Here is a 22,882-nt window from a genome sequence, read left to right as displayed (position 1 = left end):
AGGATAGCTCCACCTCTTGTGGAAACCATTTTGTATCTTCAGGAGTTTGTGAGGGCTGTGGTAACAATATCTATGGGCAGCCAGTGCCTCATTTTATGCAAAATGCACCATATATTTCTACATTCACCAGGGGGAAAAAACTATAATGTTTAGCACAAGCAGAAACGAATCATCTGTAATACTTTACATTCTTCACTCTGGAAACATTACCAAAATTATTTTAAAATCCCCAAAACACAGAATTTAAAAACTTAACTATATATAATATTTATTATCAATCCACAGGATAGTTTGATTGCTACATAAAGTCATTAAAAGCTATTTCACCTTTACAAATTGTAAAAAAAAAGTGCCACAAATATGTAATTGTTGCTGACAACCAAGACGTTGAATTGTAAAATTATAAATTTGCTGTAGAAAAGATAAAAAAACTTGAAACAATTATATTCACTTTAGAATTTCACTTTGAATAAAATATTCCACTGTATAAAAAAATAAAAAAGCTTACTCTGGTTAGAATTAGAGTATTTTTTTCTTTAAACCTGGGAATTTGCATAATATATTTTAATAGATTTTCTTCTTCCATTGTACCACAAAGCTTTCAAGCATAGCAGATTAGACACATATAATACAAGCATTCTTTCTTTTTAAAAAAATCTGTGAAATCTACATAAGAATTTTTTTACCTTCCTACTGAATTGGTTTTTCCATGGGCCAAGGCTACAATAGCAAAGTAGCCTGGGGAAAGAATCAAGTTGGAAGCAGTAGGAAGGCCTTTAACAGTGCAATCCTAAAAAAAATTACACCAGTCTAAACCAATCCTAAACCAAGTTTCACTTTTAAACATCCACTGAAGTCAATGGGCAAAGTTACTGTGTTTAGGACAGCACTGCTTGACTGGAGTAGCTCGAAATAAGACTGCATTGTTGGTGTGCCATTAATTTGAGCAAAGTAATGAAAGGCCTTTTTTGCAAGTGCTTTTTAATAAGGTGCAAAAGCAGACTGCAGACTGCTAGTACTGCGCTATGTACATATTCACAATAGATTTTTTAAAAATCCAGCTAGTTCACATTTTCACTTCCATCCCAAGGCTTTTAGTTCCACTGCGGCCTTGACTGCAAAAGTGCAGCGACTCCATTCGTGGGGACTGTTGGTCCTCTTGAAGAAGAACTGGATCCTCCCATTGCGGGTCTTCTCTTTCCTGGCTGGAGCCTTGGAATTCCTCCTGGCTTCATGTCTACATTCAGATGGCTGGAGTCCTGAGTTTGAAATGCTCCAGTACTGGAGTTGGACACAATCATGTTGCAAAGGCTTTTCCCTTAGATTTGTTCAATGTATATTAGATGTGCTCCTTGAAGACATCTCACACAAAATCAGGTGGGAACAGACCAGTTAGTAGCTTAGCTGCTCTTGACTCGTGACTGGGTAATATCTGACGTTTTCTTAATGACCGTTGCCCGGTTTTCGTGGTCTGGCCTGCTGCTGTAACTGGTGGATGCAGAGCACATTATTTGCTGGAGAGGGAGATCTGGGAAAGAAGGCCACGTGCTGCTGAAAGGCAGAGGGGGGCAGCTTTCTTCTTTGATTGTGACCTGGAGGTCAGGTTTGTTGGAAGTCACAAAGGTAGCCATGCCAGGAAGCGGGTAAGAGGGGTTCCTTGTCCCCAAATTGCTATAGTACTGTTTGCCGCCAATATTTTCTTTTTGCCACTGAAGCTGGCCCTGTGAAAAGAGATGGGTCAGTGAATGAGATTGTCGTTTCTATCGGCACTAGGCATTCTACAGACTTTTATCAGCCCTGAACTACATTAAAAACCAGGCAGAGTGCAGCTGTTTTCATAAAATCGCCACCAATATCCTGTTAAGAGAATGGTAAAGCCAACTTTCCCTCAAATCTAGCTTTGCTTATTTTACTGCACATGTAGGTCTCATTTCTCTGAAGTTCCATTTCTTAGTCATATAAGATTATAGTAAAATATGGAAGACTCCAAGAAAAGTTTGTGAAGACATACTTACGTATGTGCATGTGTGCACACATGTGCATACATACACACACACCCTAGACCAATATGACTACTTTTACTTACTTCTGAGCCCACATGTGATTGTTGAAGACCTATGACTTTAAACCAAGTCCAGATGATAAAGTAAGAGTGGGGTTTCACTTCCTCCCCTGAGGTATTTTCTCCCACTTGGGTTCTGATACCAGAATTGAATTTGGCAAAGTGTGCTAGCATAGGGATGTGGTTCAAGTGTCAAGGATTTGAAAGACCTGCATCCAGCTCCCCAATCTGCCATGGAAGCATGCTGGGTGACCTTGGGCTGGTAAAATGGAGAACAGGAGTCTCCACTGGAGAGGAAAGTGGACCATCAATGAAGCAAATAAATAAGATGAAAAGCAGTTGATACAGGAGACTTCAGCATCCACTTTGTGCTTTAAATCAGTGGTCCCCAACGTTTTTATCACCGGGGACCAGTCAATGCGTGACAATTTTACTGAGGCCCGGGGGGGGGGTAGTCTTTTGCTGAGGGATGTTGCCACTGCTGCCTGAGCCCCTGCTCCACTTGCTTTCCTGCCGGCACCCCTGACTTCCTGCCGCTCGCTGGGAAGCTCTGCCAGCAGCAGCTGCACAGTGCCCTGCTGAGGGAGAGCCCCAGCCATGGTGGCCACTGGAGAGCACCAAAGGTGAGCCGGTGGCAGAGTGGCAGGGCAGCCCCTGAGGCAGCAGCTAGGGAGGAGGATGAGGAGGAGCTGTGGCCTGGTACCGACTGATCCACAGACCAGTCCCGGTCCCCGGACTGGGGGTTGGGGACCACTGCTTTAAATCAACCCCCTCCCTCTTTACACACTGTTAGCCACACATATGCTGCTGTGACTGGTAATTTGGTCCATATACAAATGTGTAACACTATCCAGATCAATAGGAAGTGAAAGTTCTTAACTTTGGAAATTTCCGAAGTTTGGTTTAATTTCATAGCAAAGTTAAATACAAAAATTAGCCAAAGAAACGTCAGTACAACCATGGAACAAGCAACTGGAAGGGGAGATAGGCATTATCCTGTCATTTGGTTACCTGTGCATTTTCTTCATCGCTTGGGATGCTATCTGTTGTTTCGCTCTCTGGGACAAAATAGGGATAAAAATAAAATAGAATAATATTATTCTATCTGAGCTATTATAAGCAATCTGGTTCGGAGTGTTAATCTTTACAAATGTTTTAAAGTCTTTATCATCAATAGCCAGGATAAACTGGGACCCACTATATAATTTAAGCAGTCTTAAAATATATATTCTAGTGTATGCTTCCTCTTATCCAAGAATGGACTCCAAGCCAGTTCTATGAAGTTTTTGCAGATGCCGCCTGTTCTGTGTGAGACTCCTTGGCCAATGAAAGGGGCAATAGCCTTTTCTACCCCTCCCTGTAACTGCTGCCTCCATTGCAAGAGCTCTGTCACAGTCTCCATCACAGTATTTTGCATATTTCTTTGGCTTCCACCAATCCTGCATCTACGGCCAAAGAGCAATAAAGCTCATTTGGCTAGATAACTTTTATCTGGCCTTCCAGCCTCAAGGACTAGACATTTTTAGCTGGCTGTGCTGGCATCCTGCTACCTATTCTCCCTGAACTGAGTTTCTGTCTGTTGTATTACAGCTTAACAATCTTTCCCCATTTATCGGCCACCATTAAGGCCAGAGGCCAGTCATGATTCCTAGATGCAGCAGCATCAGCAGCCCACTGGTGGAATATGAGCTGCCCTTCTCAACCCCACACAAAGCCCTTTTCCTCTCTGCTTGATAGCTATGCAAGCAACTATCTCATACTATGCAGTCTGTGCCCCTGGAGGATGTCCACGTGCTCAATTAGGGCTTCTTTACTCTCTGTCCTTTCACAGCAGCTGCTGAGCGAAAGCAGAAATCGGGCAATGCTCACTCACATATTATTTATTTAGTTTATATGCTACCCCTCTTGCACTCACCAACTTGGGGCGGTGAACATCATAATCAAAATTACAATAATAATTAATTAGAGTGCAAAAACCATGAATAAGTTTTAAAGTTTTAAAATTACACTTAAAATAGCTGTCAGTACCATTGACACACAGTATTTACATTACTGCTGTACAACAAGGAAGTATGAGGGGTCGAAAGGAGGAGGGAGAAGAGGGGGGCCCGGAAGTTGGTCTGATGAAGGTCCCAGTTGGCCTTAGTGGAAGAGTTCCATCTTGCAGGCCCTGCAGAACGTGGCAAGTTCCGTCAGGGCCTGAAGCTCATTGCACTGGGCAGGTCGAGGCCTAATGCAGTTCTTTAGGGCCAGGGTTGGTGCTACTAGATCTAAGTGCTCTCTGGGTAACATATTCAGAAAGGCGACTGAGGGGCTAGATGCTTCTGTGTCTCTCTCCCAAACCTGGGAGCCAAGCAGCTGCTGCACGGGTAAAAGCAGGGCTTCCCTCTGACTTCTGAGAATGCGATGCTGGCGATCCTGAGACCTCCATGTCCACAAGTCATGTGTGATGGGGGCTGTAGGGAGCAAGGATGGCTGAGACCGAGCAAGAAAGTTGGCTGGATCCAACCACTAATGTATGATCATTCACTGGCACAAAGCCCTCCACTCGAAGTTTAAACTGTAATTTACTTTGCAAGAAGGAATGGAAAGCTGCAGCTGCTATACAGCAGGACACACAACGAACTGTAAGAGTGCTGAAGTGCCTGGTGTGCCCCTTGTCCCTTCCTGGGAACTTCAATGCACACTGGAATAATTTCTGCAATTTATTGCTGTGGTTTCCTCTGATCAGTGCATTATGTACACAAATGCATTACGTACATATTCTGAACGTATTTCTTAAGTTTCTATTTCAGTATCTTAGAACAGTCTTAACTTTTGTGTTTTGGGTGGGTAGGGAGTGGGATGCCTGTGTTTATCAAACCTCTTTCCTTGAAAGAGTAAAATCCTAACCATGAGAAATTAACAAAGAAAAACCATCTACCAAAAGTGACTTAGCTCAGGGCCTAGAAGGTTGCTTACCGGCGTAGGAGGAGACAGGGGAGATCTGTAGTGGGTATAGTTGACTCACACTGCTGGGCTGCTCGTCACACTCTGTCGTCACCTCCACTACTTGGCAAACATCGGGAGGATTGGGAACGATCATATGATCATCGGGAGTCCCCTCAAAATGCGACTCTCCTATCACTTTGTGTGATAATGAGAGGATCATGATGATTACATTTCTTCACATTAAACAAAAGCATGTATTTCAGCAACAAAAAGAACTGTAACAGCACTCCCTAAAATGGACATGGACTTTATTTTAAAAATTAAGCATTATGTAGAGCAGCCATTCTCGACTTTTTTTTTGGGGGGGTGGCGATTTTAGGAGCTGTTCTCAGGTTTCAGGGCCTCCTGCAGTAGGCTGGCAACTTGCACAATGAGCTAGGCTAAAAAAGGCCTAAGCTAAGAGTGAAATAAATATACTTGACACATCTTCTCTTATACATACGCGAGACAGTTTTCTAGAACATCTGACCAAGAGAAGCATGTGTGTTCATTTTTTTCTTGAACGCATTAATTCAAGCAAGCACACAAATTGGATTGCATTATTTCTTTTTCTTTCCCTTGACAAAGTTTGAATTTTTCCAGCACTTAATGACATCAAGCATGACAAAAAGGGTATATTATTGATTCGGTTACCAGGGCTCCCCATAAACCCTCTGGGTTCCCCTTCTCACATTTTTCAGTCTGTGGCCCCCTCCAAATATGCCAGGATCCCCCAGGGGGCCAACCCACTGAGAATGGTTGATGTCGAGCCTTCACGCTCCATCTTAACTTGGTTTTGAAACTAGGAGCTGCATTGAATGCAACAGAGAATTGGTGGCTGCCGCATGTTCTCCATTGCCATTTCAAAGTCATTTTAAAATGCTGTGAGGCATTTAAAATGATGGGGCCAGCAGAACGGAGCCCTCCTCTCACCATGCCTTCTCTCGTGCCTCCCCACAGCTCTTCTGACATTTGAAAAGGAGCAGAGAACTCACAGCAGCCATGAGTTCACCATGTTTAGTTTGGTTGCAGGGCTTCATCTTCAAGGAACCTAGCTTGTGACAACCATCATGCAGGCAAAATACATTTTAAACACAGTTCAGGCCAACAAGATAAGGAAGGGAGATGGGAAAATGAAGGGATCACATATTCTGAGGGAAGATTGTTAATTTGCAAATGATGATTTGCAGGGAAGGGGGAAATCGCTGTGCAATCTGAAACATAACTTTTTGATATAGATTAAACTATTATGAAGGAGCCTTTTATATAGTACCAGAAGTATTACACTTTCCTTATCTTAAAAAGCAATATTTTACTTAGCACATGCTGCCACCACTGTCGTTTTCTTGCATTTCAGGTTATATGGGAGCTCTAGTGCAAGCAGAAATTTTGCACTGGATCCAACTGTATATCCAACTATATATGAAGATAGGAGATTCTTTCCTTTTTAACACTTCTACAATCTCTTTAATCATGCTAGTTGAAAGGATGGAGCCATGCCATTTCTTCTTATATTTTTCATGAGTGTCAGAGGCTACTATCCTAACCTATTCCACACAAATATTTTTTGTACCTTTCCCAAAGTTTCCGTAAGCTTTGACCAAGAAGCTCAGTAAGCTATTACAAAATGAGAGACACAATGATCATGCTTTCATTTTACTGCTAATACAGTGAAATTGAAACTTTCTCCCCAGGAATGAAAACAAAATGTGGACTCACTCACCTACAATATTTATCGTACTGTCAACTTCTGCTTTTATTGTGGAAGATAAACAGTAATCAGAAAACCCCTGGCTTGTTCCATTACTTAGTTCACAAGACGATTCCTCTGGTTCTTGCTACGGAGAAAACATTTGGAATGTATTAGAACCACTGAAGGATGGGGAAGGGATAATTTGGAAGCACTGCCTCCTTTCATCCTATGGCTAGCCCCTGTTAATCAAACTCTCACTGTTTCATTAATATGCCCTCTTCAGCGGTTTACCAGATAGTCAAACTGAAGCAGATTAAAACATGCAGAATTCTATTGCTGAGAAGATTCCAGATCTGGAGAGCCTGGTTTTGTGTTTTAAACTGGGATTTTATGAGTTCTTCTCTTCCCTATTTGAGTGACCAAGGAGAGGAGAAAAACAAAGTGTTTGCTTGACTGAGATTCTCATAACAAGTTATCCCTTTCCCTATTCTGAATGTGTGTTATTAAGCACAATTGTAAAAAGCACAAATATGTCAATTTTTACCCCCCAAATAAGTTTCTAGCCTTGAGTCTGTGATTGATGATGCCTCTAATCCCCAGAACCAGTGGAGAAGCAATGCCTTAGTTACTTGACTGCAGTACAGTATGAAAAACAGCAAAACTGCAGAAGAAAATATGCGACATAAGAGAAATTATGCAAATATACTGTATTTGCATAACTTATATGGGTTGCAGAATTCAGAATTTGATTTCCCTTCAAAATGTGGACTGTCTGAGCATAGAAGTGTAATTGCATTAGGGCAGAATTCACAGTCTTGGCAATACTCTGTAGAATAACATGTTGCCATGTATAAAGGACACTATGAATTCTGCATGCAAAACACAACCAGAGATTCCTCTTTTTGCCATTAAATGTTCTGAGATGGCAGAAAGCGCTTCACCAATTGTGTGTGTGTACTGCCATCGGGTTGCAGCTGATTTATGGTGTCCCCATAGGGTTTTCATGATTAGATGTGCACAATGGGAAAATATAGAATATCATATATGTCAAACATATATGTCAGTCAATTATTTAATTTTTATACTGCCCTCCCCTGGGGCTCAGGGCAGTTGACAACATAGGAATGTAATAAATAACATATTAAATAAAACCTAAGCAAATAAACAAATTTAAGGTATTGCATTTTAAAAAATTATTAAATCAGATTTAAAGCCTTTCCTATAACAGCCTGCTTACATACCTCAGCTGAACTCAAAGTGCAAGAGAGTGGTAAAATGAGGCATGATAGGACAGATTTTATACAGTGGTTACAGACACCCTATAGAAGGATCATGGCCACTATCTGCTCTGTTTGCTGTTTTAAGAGGCTTGATTCCTGTGACACACTTGCACACCTGCATTTGGCAACCAGTCATATTAGCAGAGTGTCAACTGATGGGACGTGGTATCATCATTCTACAAAAAGAACGAAGGCATACAGTATCCAGGCCATGGGGCAGGCAGTGTCACTTCAGCAGGAACGACACCATTAGTGTTCCAACCTCAAACTGTAACATCTTTGCCCCTAAAATGAAATATGTACCTTAATTTGTTTAGTTTTTTCTTCCTTCTCTGACTTGAGTTTCTTTCCTGTAAAAATGCAAGGAGAGGTTTGTTTTTTAAACAACCATTTCCTGAAAGCCTGATCAAATTTGCCCTGGTCCAAAATATTATGAAGCTTCCCCAAATAACAGAAACCTACACATAATACTTTTCACCCTTTCTTTCCTCAAAGGAACTGTGGGCAGCCCATGTAATTTCACAACAATCCTGTGAAGAAGGATAAACTGAGATGAACTGGCAAGGGAAGATCTGAACAAGCCTTCTCAATCCAGACACGCTAACTTGCTAAATATCAAGCAAGTATCAACACTTTCTCCAGCACTTTCTCCATTCATTTCAATGGCACTTGAACTGGATATGCATGCAAACCACACTGAAATGCAGCTCTATGGTACAGGAAGCATCTTGCAATTCACAGGTGTTATAAAATACAATAAATTATTTTTTCCCTGCCACACCCATCTATTTTTCGCCTTTCCTTGTTCTGCTAACTGGTGTGGCAATATCTTCTGGACTTTGGTACCAGAAGCTGCAATTAGGTGATTAAAAGTTGCAGTTACTTGTCACAGAATACAGCTTTGTTTAGATTGTAGTGCTTGCATGTATTAAAGCTGAACATCATTTCACTGAAAAGTTCTGAACTGGTTCCCAAACCCAAACAAATTTCTATGCATACATGGGATTAAAAAAAATCTGCTTTTAGTCTTCATCTCAGGGCGATGTTTTAAGACTGCAGAGAATAGCAGCCACACCCTCAGGAAAAAAAACAGGAGATGCTGTACAATTCCTGGACTTACCTGACTAAGCTCTTCAACCATATTTCCTTGACCTTTTTAATGTTGAGCATGTAAAAAAATCCCTGATTAAAGTCTTTGCAACCGTTCATAGTACAAAGGTAAAGGTATAGTTGCAAGGTACCTCCCTCATTGCTTACCTCCCTACTGTTGGAGGGCCAGGAGAAAAACAGCACACGCAGAGCTACAATACTCTTCCCCTAGGTAGGATGAATACCAGAGGGGCATTCCAACTTAAATGAGGGGAGACTGAGGAGGGTGGAAGTAGCTATGAAGTACTTGGTGGAGTAAAGAATGGAACTGGAGCAACTTGTGACTTACCTATTCACCTGAGGATAGATGACTATTGCAAAACAAGCAATATTTACACAATCATACTGGAAGTTTTGCAAAACATGTGTGTTTTATGACACATCTGTTCCTCTGCACCTGACTCTTCCTCACATAATACAAAGAGCATCCCATAATCAGTAGGGCTTCTGGCACTCTGATTTCCATAGGGTTACCAGGCCCATCAGACCAACTGGTGGGAGATGGGGGTGAACTTACTGGGAGCAAGGAGGGAAGAAGCTGGAAACAAACATGATGTGCCCATGTCGCCTGGAAATGATGCAGGCATGTCGAGGGTAACACTCTAGTTTGTCGGTAAACCAACTTCTTTCCATAGAGTTTTGCCCCAAAATCAGTGTCTCTCCCGCCTCCCCCCACGTCACTGATGTGCCCAAGTAAAGTACACATGTCACATTTCTTTCCAGATTCTTGCTTGTTGGGCGGGGAGGGGGGGAATTATTCCCTGGAGGTCAGCTAGCCAGAGGCAGAGAGGAATACCTGAAACTGGGGAACCCCACCCAAACTGGTAGGGGCAGGGTCTGACATCCCCAGATTCCCAAGGTTATCAGCCCACTTCAGCGAACCAATTGCTAGGCCTATATTAGTTCTCTCTCATCTACCTTTTTTAGATGGCCTCTCCGACAACGGCAGCATCCGATACACTCTGAATGCATTGTTTCCTTTTTTGATGCTTTTGTCCTTCACTTCTTCTATATCAGGCAAAGAGTTCATTGCACACCGGAAGTTTGCCTTCCATGTCTTTGGATCTGCTTTGTCAACTCCTGGCTGATACTTTCCTAAGACGGAAGAAAACAAAGAATTTAAAACTTGAAAAGAATGTTCTGACAGGAAACGTAATGCCAAGGCTTCACTGTAGCGGAAAACTTTATGTAAGACAGTGCAGCAAACAAAGGCAAAGCTAGTGGGGGGAAAAATTACAAGATTTAGGGAGATCGCTCTAATAAAGACATTGACTCTTTTATATCACTGAGACACTGTTGCCATCATCTACCACAACTGTCAACCAAAAAATTATATGCTATTAATTTAGAAAATAAATCTACCTTGTTATTTATTTTGAAACCTGACTAAAATTGGTATTAGACAGTAGGCATCATTCTATAAGGAAACTTTACTGTGCACTGGGCTTTAAGCCAACCTTGTAAATAACGATTAGTTTAATTTCTGGGCCAAGCAGAAATTAGCTCCAGGCAAGTGCTTTCTTAATTTGTAGGGCACATCAACATGAGGCCAGCCTCCTACAAATGAATGAGACTCAAAGACATGGGGAAAGAGAATAACGCTAAGAAAAGTTGAAGACAGTAGGAATAGAAGAGTTTTTTTAATATATATATCACTCTTTACTATCCAAAGGAGACTCAAAGCAGCTTACAAACACCTTTCCCTTCCCACAACAGACACCCTGTGAGGTAAATGGGGCTGAGGGAGCTCTAAGAGAACTGCTCCATGAGAAAAGCTCAAAGAGAACTTTGATTAGCCCAAGGTCACCCAGCTGGAATCAAACCAGATTCTCAGTATTAGAATGTGTCACTCTTAACCTCTACACCCTGCTGGCAGAACACTGAACATGAGATAAATTGATTCTATAAATGAAGTTTGCAAAATCGGAGCTAGGCTATTAATGACAAGACATTTTTGAGTCCTTTAATATCAAAGCACTGGCTTAGATCCACAGAAAGATTTCTGCCCTTGCTAGAGTTCCTGCGCAAGCGGAAGTATGAAAAATACTTGCATTAGTCCATCATGCTAAGTTTATCACAATACTTCCCAGAATTCTTTTCTGCTTGCGTGAGGTGCTCTGCCAGTGATATCTTGCCATTATAATAAACAGGGGGGGGGAGCACTTTGTGTTGCTCAAGACCTTGTGCAAGCAGAGTTGTACTAATTAGGTTTATGTTTCTGCCTGCGCATTGCTGGATTCAAACCCTTTAAGCTGAGGTGCTCTGAATCCTTTGACTCTATTTCATTGAACCCATCATCAGAGAGTAGGCACTGGATCCCCTTTTGATGTGCATCTGGCTCTTTTGCAGTCACAAGACTTTCCTACACCTTTGAATGGAGAGAACAATGATTAGATACTTACTGCGGAGAGTACTTCTCCTCTAACAGAGGAGCGCATCAATAACTGGAGTTTGAAACAATTCATCTGCATATTCAGGCATAGCATACAATTTTGTTGCTGACTGGGGGAATTGTCTATTTGCCATTGGTTTTACCCATTCTGCTCTATATCATCTCTCAAAATGTTGAGACAAAAGAAACAACTTTGGGAATTGGTCTTTTGGAGGAAAAAATTCTGCATTAGCCTCAGTAATTTTTGACTTTAATTTGGGATTCATCTCCTCTTCCACTGCAGACTGCTTAATATCTAATGCTGCCATATATCTCCACAATAAGTACTGGTAGTCATACCTTTTATTTTGTTCTGGTAATTCCATTTCCTCCATAATTTCCTCATCAGATAAAAATTCCTGATCCCCTTTTGAGGTTTCATCCCCCTCTGGCTGTATGCTGTCTCTGGAAGGGCTGTAATAAACCCATTTTTGGGCTGCCTTAGTTCTCCAAGACGTCTCCTGCTGGTCTCCCTGTTTACTGTCTCAGCTGCAGCCTGGTGATGGGGAGCTGCTGCACCTCCCCCATATCCCCATGAGGCCTGAGTGCTTTTTTCTCTTAATTATGCTCTGACCATTTCTATTATTTTCTGTAACAAGGAGCCAGAAATATCTTTTTGCCCAGAGGCGCTCACTGTGTCTTCCTCCTCCAAAGAATGTTGTCAGGGGTGTTTTGCTGCTCCATGGCTTCCCCAGATCCAAAACGGCCAGCATCATTTTTGGTGCGCTTTTTAGAGGCTTCCCTGGCCAGTCTTTCTCATCTTTGCTCTTTACTGCTGTTTGGGAAGCCTCTTCATTGGTTGGGGAAGGATGGTCCGAGAGGATGCACCCGCCAACTTTGCTGCTTCTCCCTCAATCATTGGAGCCTCCATTTCTGTCTCCAAGAGGATAATGTCTTCTGAGCCTCATCTCTGCATGCTGCTCTGCCACCTGAGCCCCTAGAGGCTTAAAATGGCCATGTGGTCCTTTGTGTACTTTTACAGGCTTATCTCTCCTAGGAATCCTCCTGCTGCCCTGAATCGTCAGAAATAGCATTCAGCCAGGAAATTTAGAGTTTAGATACAAGTAGAATATAATTAAGATAAGGATTAGACTAGAAAGATAGATTAGAAACAGAAGATAGGCTGCCCACTGCCTGACTAGCTGTCTCCCTGTGTGAGGCAGGAAATGAGCTGAGCTTGGGTGACTCCCACCAGACTCAAACAGGAAGAAGAATTTTAATAAGTCCTGCCTCCCTGATGGAACAGTGGAAATCACTCAGAGGATGTCCTCGCCCCCTCAAAGAGAGAATAGCTCTGTGCGGGCAGAGAGAGAGATGCGTGAGGATCTGTTCCTTCCAGGGGAAGTAGAACTCCATGCGCTAACTGTACTGCACATGGGATCCAGGATCAGGGAGACCAGGGAGGAAAAAAGACGTAAACTAGAAAACAGTATTACAAGAGCAGAAGAAACATCACACACACACACAAAAACCAACCTGTGTGAATGGCCCAGTTTCTAAATAAAGGTGCATCTTTTTCAACATCCCAACCATGCCTCGCAGCATGCATCCAAGGAATCTGGAAAATCTTCTTTTCCTATGAAAGGAAGCAAATGGGAATTTGTCAACAATTATTAACCAGCAGCTTGTCTTAAAGCAGTTTGAAGCTGCATGACGAATGCTGAAGTGAATCAGGACTGCATCTGGCCAGTGCTTGGCTGGGAATCTATAGGGTAGATGGCCCTGAGGTCCCTGATGGGAAGGAAGGCAAGAGATTAAAGTAGTAAATCGACAAGGAACAATATCCATTGTCTGCAAATATTTTTGTCACTTCTTAGCTCAATAATGAACAGAAATCAATTACTGAAAATCTGCTGGTTTTACTAGGATTCAGAGGGGGAGCTTAACAATACAGTCCTAAACAGAGCCAATAGGTGTAGAATGACATAATTCTGTTTAGGTATGTACTATTAATGCAACATGTATCATTACGGAAACATCCCCAATTGCCTAAAATATATGCATTTAACCATGTTCCAATCAAGGTGTATGTTACTGAGATTATAAAGGAAACATTTCTAATGTTGTGGCATTTTTATTTCTAAAGTTCATATTATTTGCCTAGATTAGGTTGGGACGAAATTATACATGTCTGAGAGACTGGCTATAACTTGCGCTGAGCACCCATAATACTCTGCAATATCAAAATATAAAGTATACCTTGGAAACCAATAACTTCTAGGCATACAGAGAACAACCCAGAAAGCCTTGCAAAATAGCATTCAAATACTATGCTTAAAAAAACAAAACGATTTGAAAATTTAGGCATACCTTACCTCATTTAGCCATTTGAGACCTGGGATTTTGTTTGAGTTTATTTGTTCCTCTAGCCATGGTCGCATCCTCATCCTCTCCACTGGCATTTCGACCTTGACAGAAGAGAAAGCACTGATAAATGATCTCCTGGTTAGACAATTAGATCTGTTTCTCTTTAATGGCAATATTCAACATCAAGCCGACACCTCTGGTAGCAAAGGACCACGTAATTCCCAGAACAAGCCCAACAAAGATGTCAACAATGAAAGTCTTCCCATTTGGTTAAACTCTGGTTCAGTGAGGCAAACTTTAGAACACACTTTGTCCCCAAACTTTTTGAGGATACCTTTGGAATTCTGCCACAGGGTGATGGGCACAATCACAAAATGGCCACCACAAAATGTCAGGAAGTGAGATTATGCAAAAGTCTTGTAGCAACTCTTCACCATTTCTGACAGAAGGACTGCTAAACAGCATGTGTTTTAAAATGAAAATATTATTTAAAAATATTTCTTGCATAGGCTGAGTTTACCTTTAATCACACCCTGAAGGGCCTTGTGCCATGATGTCAACTACTGCCAAAACCCCTGCACAGCCAATCAGATCTCCAATGGCCAATTTGAAGCCCTTCTTAGCAGAAGTCCCATTGGCCCTGCACATGTGTCTTTATACTATATAGTTAAAAACTGAGATTTAAAATTTCATCTAGTCGCAATCTCAGTTATTGTGTGCAATTTTCTAAACTTACAGAACTGGGCACAAAATCTACTACTAGATGTGTTGTCTGGTGGGTCCTGTCCAAAGGAAGGTATTCAAGCATGATTTTATTTGATCAATCAAGGAACCTTTCTTAACAATGGACTAATAGCGTAACCACAGCATAGAACAACATATATGCTGGCTAGGCTAAATGCATTTCTATCATTGATTATTGAGGGCTGTTATGCAGATATTTCTTATTCAGATAGAAGATGTGAGTGTGGGGATTATATGGAGACTCTGGAACATTGCTTGCTGTAATATATATATCTTCAGCCATGCAATGTTCTGGCCAGCGTTCATCCTGACTGTGTCCAACTACCGCACTCTTTGTCAGCCTGGTTTCCTTTTTCCACTGACCAATCCTAGCATAACTGCTTTCTCCATTGAGTTGGATCGCATAATATGGCCAAAGTAGGTGAGCCGGAGTTTCGTGATATCTTTTCTTTTACAAAAAATAAGATAAAAAGCATTGCCTTTGAGTATTGTCTGAGTACAACCAATAATTCCACTAAAAATCAGCTAATCAAAATTAAAAGTTAAACCCTTTTAAGTTCACGGATTCGAATGGGAGACGTAAGCATAAGCTTTAAACTATTGGCAACGAAAGTCAACGTCACTTCAATTTGCATGTATTGAGAGATGGGTTTTATTATAGTGGATTTTTAATTACTGCATATCTTTTTAGTGTGATGTATTTTTCAACATGTTCTTTTAGTCTGATACACAAAGAGTTGGCCTAGATGTTGGCATTTTAAAAAAATAACTAATCTGAAACTTAGTATGTTGTAGGCTGCCTTGATTACAGTTTTGTAGGGAGACTGGACAAAATTTGAAATAGATGTCCTTACATTCAATGTGATTTATTTCCAAGTAAACCTGCACTGTTAATTGGGGACGATCCACTAAACTCACTAGCACCCATTTTCAATAAACATTAATAGAAGCAGGCTATAAAGGACTTTAGACTTTGAGCAGATTGTTCCTGGTTGTTTTACTGTTTGTTTATGCTACAGAAAGGAAGAAATCACACTTTATATATATACCATCTTGGTGTAGTGGTTAAGGGTGGCAGCTTCTAATCTGGAGAACGGGGTTTGATCCCCCACTCCTCCACATGCAGTCAGCTGGTGACCTTGGGCTAGTCATTGTCCTGTTAGAGCTGTTCTCACAGAGCAATTCTGTCAGAGCTCTCTCAGCCCTACCTACATGACAGGGTATCTGTTGTAGGGAGAGGAAAGGAAGGTGACTGTAAGCTGCTTTGAGACTCCTTTGGGTAGTGAAAAGCAGGGTATAAAAACTTTTTCTTCTACTATAAGGCTGGACAATAAGACAGTAATGCTATAAAGTAATGCAGAAAAAGAGGGCAGAGTTATTTTAGACAGCAGATATTATATGTAAATGTTTTCATGAATCAGGAATGCTCCAGCCTTTAAGTGGATGTTATATCATCTTTCAAGGAAACAGTAAAGCATGCTGTGCTGGTGAGATCATGGCTAAATACAGATCTGAATTCATGGTAAATCAACAGTTATACCTGCTTATGCCGTACTGCATGCCAACAACAATGAGGTCCTCTGGGAATCGCTAAACTGTACTCTCCCTGGCTGGTCAGCATATTCCCAGAAAGAAAAGAAACCAGACACTTATTGGGCCATGACACTACACAGAACTATCCCAGGAATTCTGATCTTCACCGTCAGATTTAGATAGTATTCACCACTTCTGTATTTCTAGTAGTTTAGGTCATGAGTTTCAAATTGAGTTCTGCTGAAGATGGCAAACATCTGGGGGGGGGGGTTATTTTCAGAAAGAAAATTAAATGCTAGTAAGACTCCAATGATAGAAATGCTTTCCTGGGAGTAACAGAAATGGGAGTTACTTCCATGCAGACCTGCTTGGGTCTGCTCCCAAAGAACAGCCATTCCTCCCATTGTATTCAATGGACTTAGAAGGATTTAATTGCCTACAATGGCACTGTAAAGATGCCAATTCACACATGAATCCTAACTTCATGTTCAGCTCTTGGCATAGGTGAATACAAAGCATGTTCAAGCGTGCGTATATATGGTCCAGCAAAACAGCCTTTTCAAAAGGAATACTATGAACTGACTCTTCTACACTTTTAGATATTGGGAAACTGTGTATTAATTGTCAGATCATACAATTGCCATAGTGCTGCTACAATGTGTTCCATGCCACATTAAATCACAATGGTGGCTTACACAGCCCTCGCCCCACTATTCAGGCCTGCTCTTGCAAAGATAAACCCTGAAAGAAGGCAAGAAGAAGAGCAGGAAAGGAGGAGAGGAAGAGCAGGCAAGTGGAACTGATGAAGACAGTGGTCATTTCTTCTATTGGGCCTGAATACAAACCCAGAACATATTTGACAATCAGCAGAGGTGACCAATCCACTTTTATTATCCTGCATGTACTGACTGGTCACAAGGAACTGTGTAATTTGAGGCAGACCCTTTGTAATAAAAGATTCCACTGTTGTTTTTCCGCCAAGCATCTTCATGACGACAGCCAAAACGTAATGCTAGTAGTAGACCTGACACATGCAAATAAATTGGCAATAGCTGAGTTAGGTAACAGACATGGAAGCTTCTGTAATCCTTAAAGGCCAGGCCCCCAGAATTACTTCCTGTTGTCCCAGAAAGGCAGGAAGGGATTAGACAGAAAAGCCTGTTGCACAGTCAGCTGGCATTCCTACAACCTATCCCTCCATTAAGGCTTACGGTGCCATCCGAAGCAGAGTTGCCTCTTTTTAAGCCCAATGACTTCCCTAAAGTTACAAAGAGGTAACGACTGATGTCCATGCCAGAATGGCTACCACAGATCAGGTGACACGCTGCCTTCCATGAGCCCCAGCAAAACAGGCCAGCCTTTTTCTATCAAGATTCACAAGCAGGATGCTCAGCCAGGAAACACTACTGCAGTTTACATAATGCAGAGCCTTTTTGGGCAGTCTAGGGATGAGCACGAACCAGAAAATTCCACTTAGGTTTGGGGTTAGATGTGATCCTGAACTGCTGAACCCAGATGAACCCAACCGCCCTGAAACAACAACAACAAGCCTTTAATAGCATATAAAAGTACAATATAAGAAGGGAAAGTGCAAAAGGATCCACTGCTTTACAGAGAAAACAAAGGCAGAGATCATGCTTTAGGGTAGGACATAATACATTCACGATTTCTCATGGCAAGATATAAAAACTTTGCAACTGGTTCAATTATATCAGAGTCTGGGATGTCAAAAGAAACTGAGTCTTTCGTTCATCCGAATGCAGTTCTCTTTTACACAGCAGTGAGTTAAGAAATTTAGCTCAGATCGAAGAATAAAATGGACAATGGAAGAAAATGTGTGTAATTGATTCTATACAGCAGTGGTCCCCAACCTTTTTGAGGCTGGGGACCGGCAGCAGCAGGGAGGGCGATTGCCCGGCCGCGCACGCCGCACATGCGCATCACGCATGCGCAGCACTTTTGCCTTGCTTCCCTCTCCCCCCCCTCCCACAGTAAGAAGCTTCCCAGGCCGCAAGCTTGCGGCCTGGGAAGCTTTTTACGGCGGGGGGGGGGCAGGGAGAGGGAGCCCCCGGTTGTTGGGGATCACTACTATACAGCATTGTCCACATGGGCACAACCTAGCTGAATATGGGATCTGTTGAAATCTCCCATATAGAACAGCAGAAGGTAGAGCATTAGTTCTAGCTAACATGAATGCTCTACGCTGTTGTGGGATGATTAGATGGTAGAAGTATGCAGCTAGGTGCTGAGAGCTTGGTGAGATCCCCAAGCTCAATGGCGAGCAAACGTTTCTAGCTTTACTGCTAAGTTCCTGCAGTTCTATGTCTAACAGTCTGCGTTTAATTGAATTAAATGCAGTCTTTTCAGATATCAGATACAAGGAGTCTAAAGATATCCCTATAGATTTAATTTTTCCCTCAATGTGTCTTAACCAAGTAGATGACTCATGTTCAGATAGCATGAGGGAAATTAGACTATTGGGTTCAGATCTAAAATGAATGCGAAGCCAGAACTTGATTGTTAACAACCATGCTCTGGTTCCCAATAGTCTTTGGCTGGTTTCTAGACATAGGACTGCATAAGAAACACAGTTCGGCATCCCAAGGATTTTACGAAGGAAGACAGATTGGAGACTTTCGACTGCTTGGTTAAAAGCGTTGATCCAAATAGGGATGCCATAGAACAGTTGGGCACTTAGTTTCCCATTGAATACTTTGAGGGCTGCTGGCACGTACTGGTTACCACTGGTGTAGAAGAAACGTGTAATTGCCAGGGCACTAGTTTTTGCAGATGTGATTGCATATTTCCTCTGTGTAGCCCAATTTGCTCTAAAGCTCTCCAGATGCCCATGGACTACAATTTATTTTATTTTATTATTATTTATATTTATTATACTTATATACCGCCCTTGCCGAAGGCTCAGGACGGTTTTCAGGGAACAGGAAAGAAGATACAGATAACATACGTTAACAATAGGTGATGGTAACAATAACATTATAACAACATTGACATGATAATAACATGAGAGAATAATGGGATTGCAAAGGAGCCTCAGCTCAACTCTTACTGAGACCCAGTGGGTTGTGCAGGTTTGTAGAAGTCATAGTAGGTGGGGGGGGCCTTGGGGGCCAATTGGAAGTGATGGTTTGAGTCGACCTCAACCAAATGCCTGGCGGAGGAGCTCCCTTTTGCAGGCCCTGCGGAACTATTTCCATGAGCCCCTGACAGCATGTCCATAGATATCTGGAGAGCCACAGTTCGGCCACCCCTGCTTTACAGGGACTTCCCACTCCGGCAAAAATTGCCTTTGCACGTGCATTTGACAGTGTACAAAGATGCTCTTTCTGTATACACAGATCTTCACTGTGGGATGGGCGGTCTATAAATCAAAGGTACAAATAAACTAAATAAATAACAACAGCTGGTATTTGGAAAGGGAGACAGAAGGAAGGGAGCTGAGTTCAACAAGTTCAAGACACATGGCTGCAATCTGCCTCCACCCTCAGTCCCTGCAACACAAAACCAACATGCAGAAACTGTTGAGCTTCTCCTGCTGCTGAACTTTAAGCAACGGAGCTCTTATTCAGCCATCTGTCCAGGAAATTCAAGCAATTACTGTTGGGGGTGTGAAGTACAAATGTAAATGAAAATTAACTGTGACGCTCTCATTATAGCCATGCTGCAATGCAGTTGCTTCACTCTTTCCAGGATTAAGGCTCCTGTTGTTTTAAGGTGTTATAAAATAACATTCGGCTATCCATTTAAGGAAATTTTAAAAAAATTCTGCCAAGAGGCCCTCACGGAAAATCAAGACAAACCATACTATTTGCTTAAAACAAATACGGCAACCCAGAAACAATGCTATCAGCTGAGAGAGGGAGCTGCCTATAACAATATCCGATTAAAAGGAAAAAGAGGGTGGACATCAACTGATGTTACTGTAGGTGTCAGGACAACTAGACCTTTTCACCACTTGGGCACAGCAAAAGCCCTTTCTCTGAAACTCTCCATCTAACCTCTTCCTGAAGAAGAGCCTCTCACGTACATCTTAACTAATGAGAACATCCATAGGGGAGCAAACAGTCCTTACGACGCTTCAGTTCCTGGTCATTTGGAGGTTTATAAGTCATGCCAGTACATTTGTGTGAAAAAACAAACTGAAACAGGTAAAGATTTTTTATTACTAAGGAGTTATGTCACACTTAACAGTCTGGCCGCTGGGTTTGGGAACAGCTGCAGTTCCTGAACAATACTCAAAAGGTGGCTACATCTGTACCACATAACAGAAAGATGAAGTAATAGGGATCCCCTATACACGAACAAATTCAGATCCGCAGACTACGTGAATGAAGCCAACTAATTTTTCAGCTGGTTCTGTCTACCCTTTCACTACATATCTATCTGCCCTTCCTCCAAGAAGCTCGGGTTAGCATGTGTGGTTCTTCCTTCACAACCATCCATGGCAATAAGTGAAAACTGAATTGGTATGATTTGGCCAAGGCCACACAGCAAGCTTCACAACAGCAAAGGATACTGAAGACCAGAGTCCAATACTAGTTTAACCTCTAGAGCAGGGGTAGTCAAGTTGTGGTCCTCCAGATGTCCATGGACTATAATTCCCATGAGCGTTTGCTGGCCGGGGCTCATGGGAATTGTAGTCCATGAACATCTGGAGGACCACAGGTTGACTACCCCTGCTCTAGACCACACCCTGCCTATAACTGCAAGAGTCACAGCACTGATGAAACTGCCTCATGGGGTGTTTGTTGAGGGGAGAGGAAGGGTAGGCGACTGTAAGCCGCTTTGAGACTCCTTCAGGTAGAGAAAAGCAGCATATAAGAACCAACTCTTCTTCTTCTTCTTCATCCCATTTCTCCTTGCTAGCTTCACAAATTCACATCTGCATATATTTTGTATTCCATATCAAGAAGGGACATCCAATAGCAAAGGGACACAGACAGTGAGAGGGAGAAAGAAAGAGAGACTCCTGTCTGGGATTTTAGCACTCCAGAAAATGCAGGGCAAGAACCAGTTATTTGCAAGTACTCCTATCTACACAAAATTAAATCAGGGAGAAGGGTTCATGTTTCATCTTCTGCTTGATGTTGTAGCTTTGAAAGGACAGGGAGAATCAGTGGTTGTGAGCACTTTATAACAAGCACTTTCCTAGTACCTTCCAAAGTGACACAGATCCATGACGGAAGCATCCATGACCCTCTCAGTACATTTGCTTTGTCTCCAAAGCTGCTATCTTCTAAATAATACGTACTCCTTTGAATGCTAAGGTGAACCCCGAGATCAGCAAGTAAAACCTTTTTTCTGGCACAGAGGTGCAGAAAGAGAAAAACCATACTGGTATAATGGAATGCCCTAGACCTGTTCTGGGAGCCAGCACATCTGCAGGCAGCATGTCCCTTTCATTAACGGGTGGAGAGATGTGATGACCTCCTTGTATATTGATGAGCCTCTTGGAAGAAGGATGTGACATTAAGTGACACACAGACCCATGATCTTTCCCCAGAAAGTCCTCCCTGCTGTTTCCCTTAAATACTACATTTCTCAGACTTGACCTACACCCACAAGGAAGCTGGTATATAAAAGGTAGGAACTGAGACAAGCGTCATAAATTTTGCCTGGAGGCAATTAGCAGGCATGCCAAGCCCTGTTGCGTAAATTTAAGCACACACAACACACTGGTATTCAAAACAGAACACAGTGTGAGACAGACCTCCATTAACATGCCTATCTCCTGCAGCCTGCAGTGTTCAAAGCCTTATCTCTTCCAGGGAGAAGCAGTGTACAAACACCCTCCCCTAATAAGCCCAGGCAAACAGTCAAGAACATACACACAGAGAGACAGAAAAGTGTGGCGTCAGAATTATTCAGCTATTGTGCAGCCTAAGAAAGATTCTTTGGATTATTCAATGTTCTGTTTTTTAACAAAACGACAGGCACTAATGCAAAAACCTACTGCATGTGTCCCGTCCCGCCCTCACCACCAATTATACCTCAGGTTTCTTCCTTGTATTCTCTACCAATCAATCCTCACATACGTTGTTATTCTTACATAGATCTGACAAGATAAAACTGTAGTTGTCCTGCTGTAGAAAGTCTGGATCCAGTATGAACACAGATTACACAATCAGCACAATCAAATGATTGAAAAGCAGCCATAATACAGCAAGACCAACTACTCTCTATTTAGCCTACAGGTTTATGGATTTGAGAGCATTTTGTCAGAAAAGAAGTTATTCTTCTGTGGCAGATACATTTATCCTCAAGGAAGGAAAAATATGGTAAACAAATGTGGCCGAAATGTGCCACGACAGCCACTGCTAGGTAGCAGTGGATCCATGACATTCATATGCAGAGGCCAAACACGAACCCAGTGATTGGCTCACAACTTTCTAACTTAACCTCTGTAGTGGGAAAGAAATCAGCAACAGATTGAAGCCTCTGTTGGACAGAACAGAGAATTTACTAGGGCAGAATTTTTCACACTGAAGCTTCTCTCTAAACTGTTTTTTTTTTCTTGGTATGAATTCGAGGTACAAGACTTTGGGGTCAGCAACAAAATATCCTATAAAACTGGAATGTTTTCGATTGCTGAACATTATCATTTTTTTTTAATGTCATGGTGTGTGTGTATGCCACCTTTTTCTCTTGTATACAGACCTATCTGCACTGTGCAGATATGGGTACGGCTGTCTAGG

At 42.0% G+C, this 22,882-nt stretch overlaps 1 protein-coding gene across 5 annotated transcripts in view; it reads right to left on the bottom strand.

Moving 5' to 3' along the window:
- Nucleotides 1–242: 242 nt before the first annotated feature.
- Nucleotides 243–22,882, bottom strand: part of IRF2 (interferon regulatory factor 2) — a 50,190-nt gene continuing 27,550 nt past the window's right edge. For all 5 annotated transcript variants that reach the window (XM_077302286.1, XM_077302288.1, XM_077302287.1 and 2 more), the window contains exons 2-9: nt 13,901–13,993; nt 13,062–13,161; nt 10,073–10,249; nt 8,309–8,355; nt 6,756–6,870; nt 5,024–5,188; nt 3,074–3,120; nt 243–1,721 (exon numbers count right to left, since the gene is read on the bottom strand). In XM_077302286.1, the coding sequence (XP_077158401.1) occupies nt 1,401–1,721; nt 3,074–3,120; nt 5,024–5,188; nt 6,756–6,870; nt 8,309–8,355; nt 10,073–10,249; nt 13,062–13,161; nt 13,901–13,987 (1,059 nt within the window). In that variant the 5' untranslated portion in view covers nt 13,988–13,993 and the 3' untranslated portion in view covers nt 243–1,400. The remainder of the gene's footprint in view (nt 1,722–3,073; nt 3,121–5,023; nt 5,189–6,755; nt 6,871–8,308; nt 8,356–10,072; nt 10,250–13,061; nt 13,162–13,900; nt 13,994–22,882) is intronic.

Source organism: Paroedura picta, chromosome 10 (assembly GCF_049243985.1).
Source record: "Paroedura picta isolate Pp20150507F chromosome 10, Ppicta_v3.0, whole genome shotgun sequence".
Lineage (NCBI taxonomy): Eukaryota > Metazoa > Chordata > Lepidosauria > Squamata > Gekkonidae > Paroedura > Paroedura picta.
Note: the sequence above shows the minus strand (reverse complement) of the source record. Positions and strands in the feature narration are given on the sequence as shown.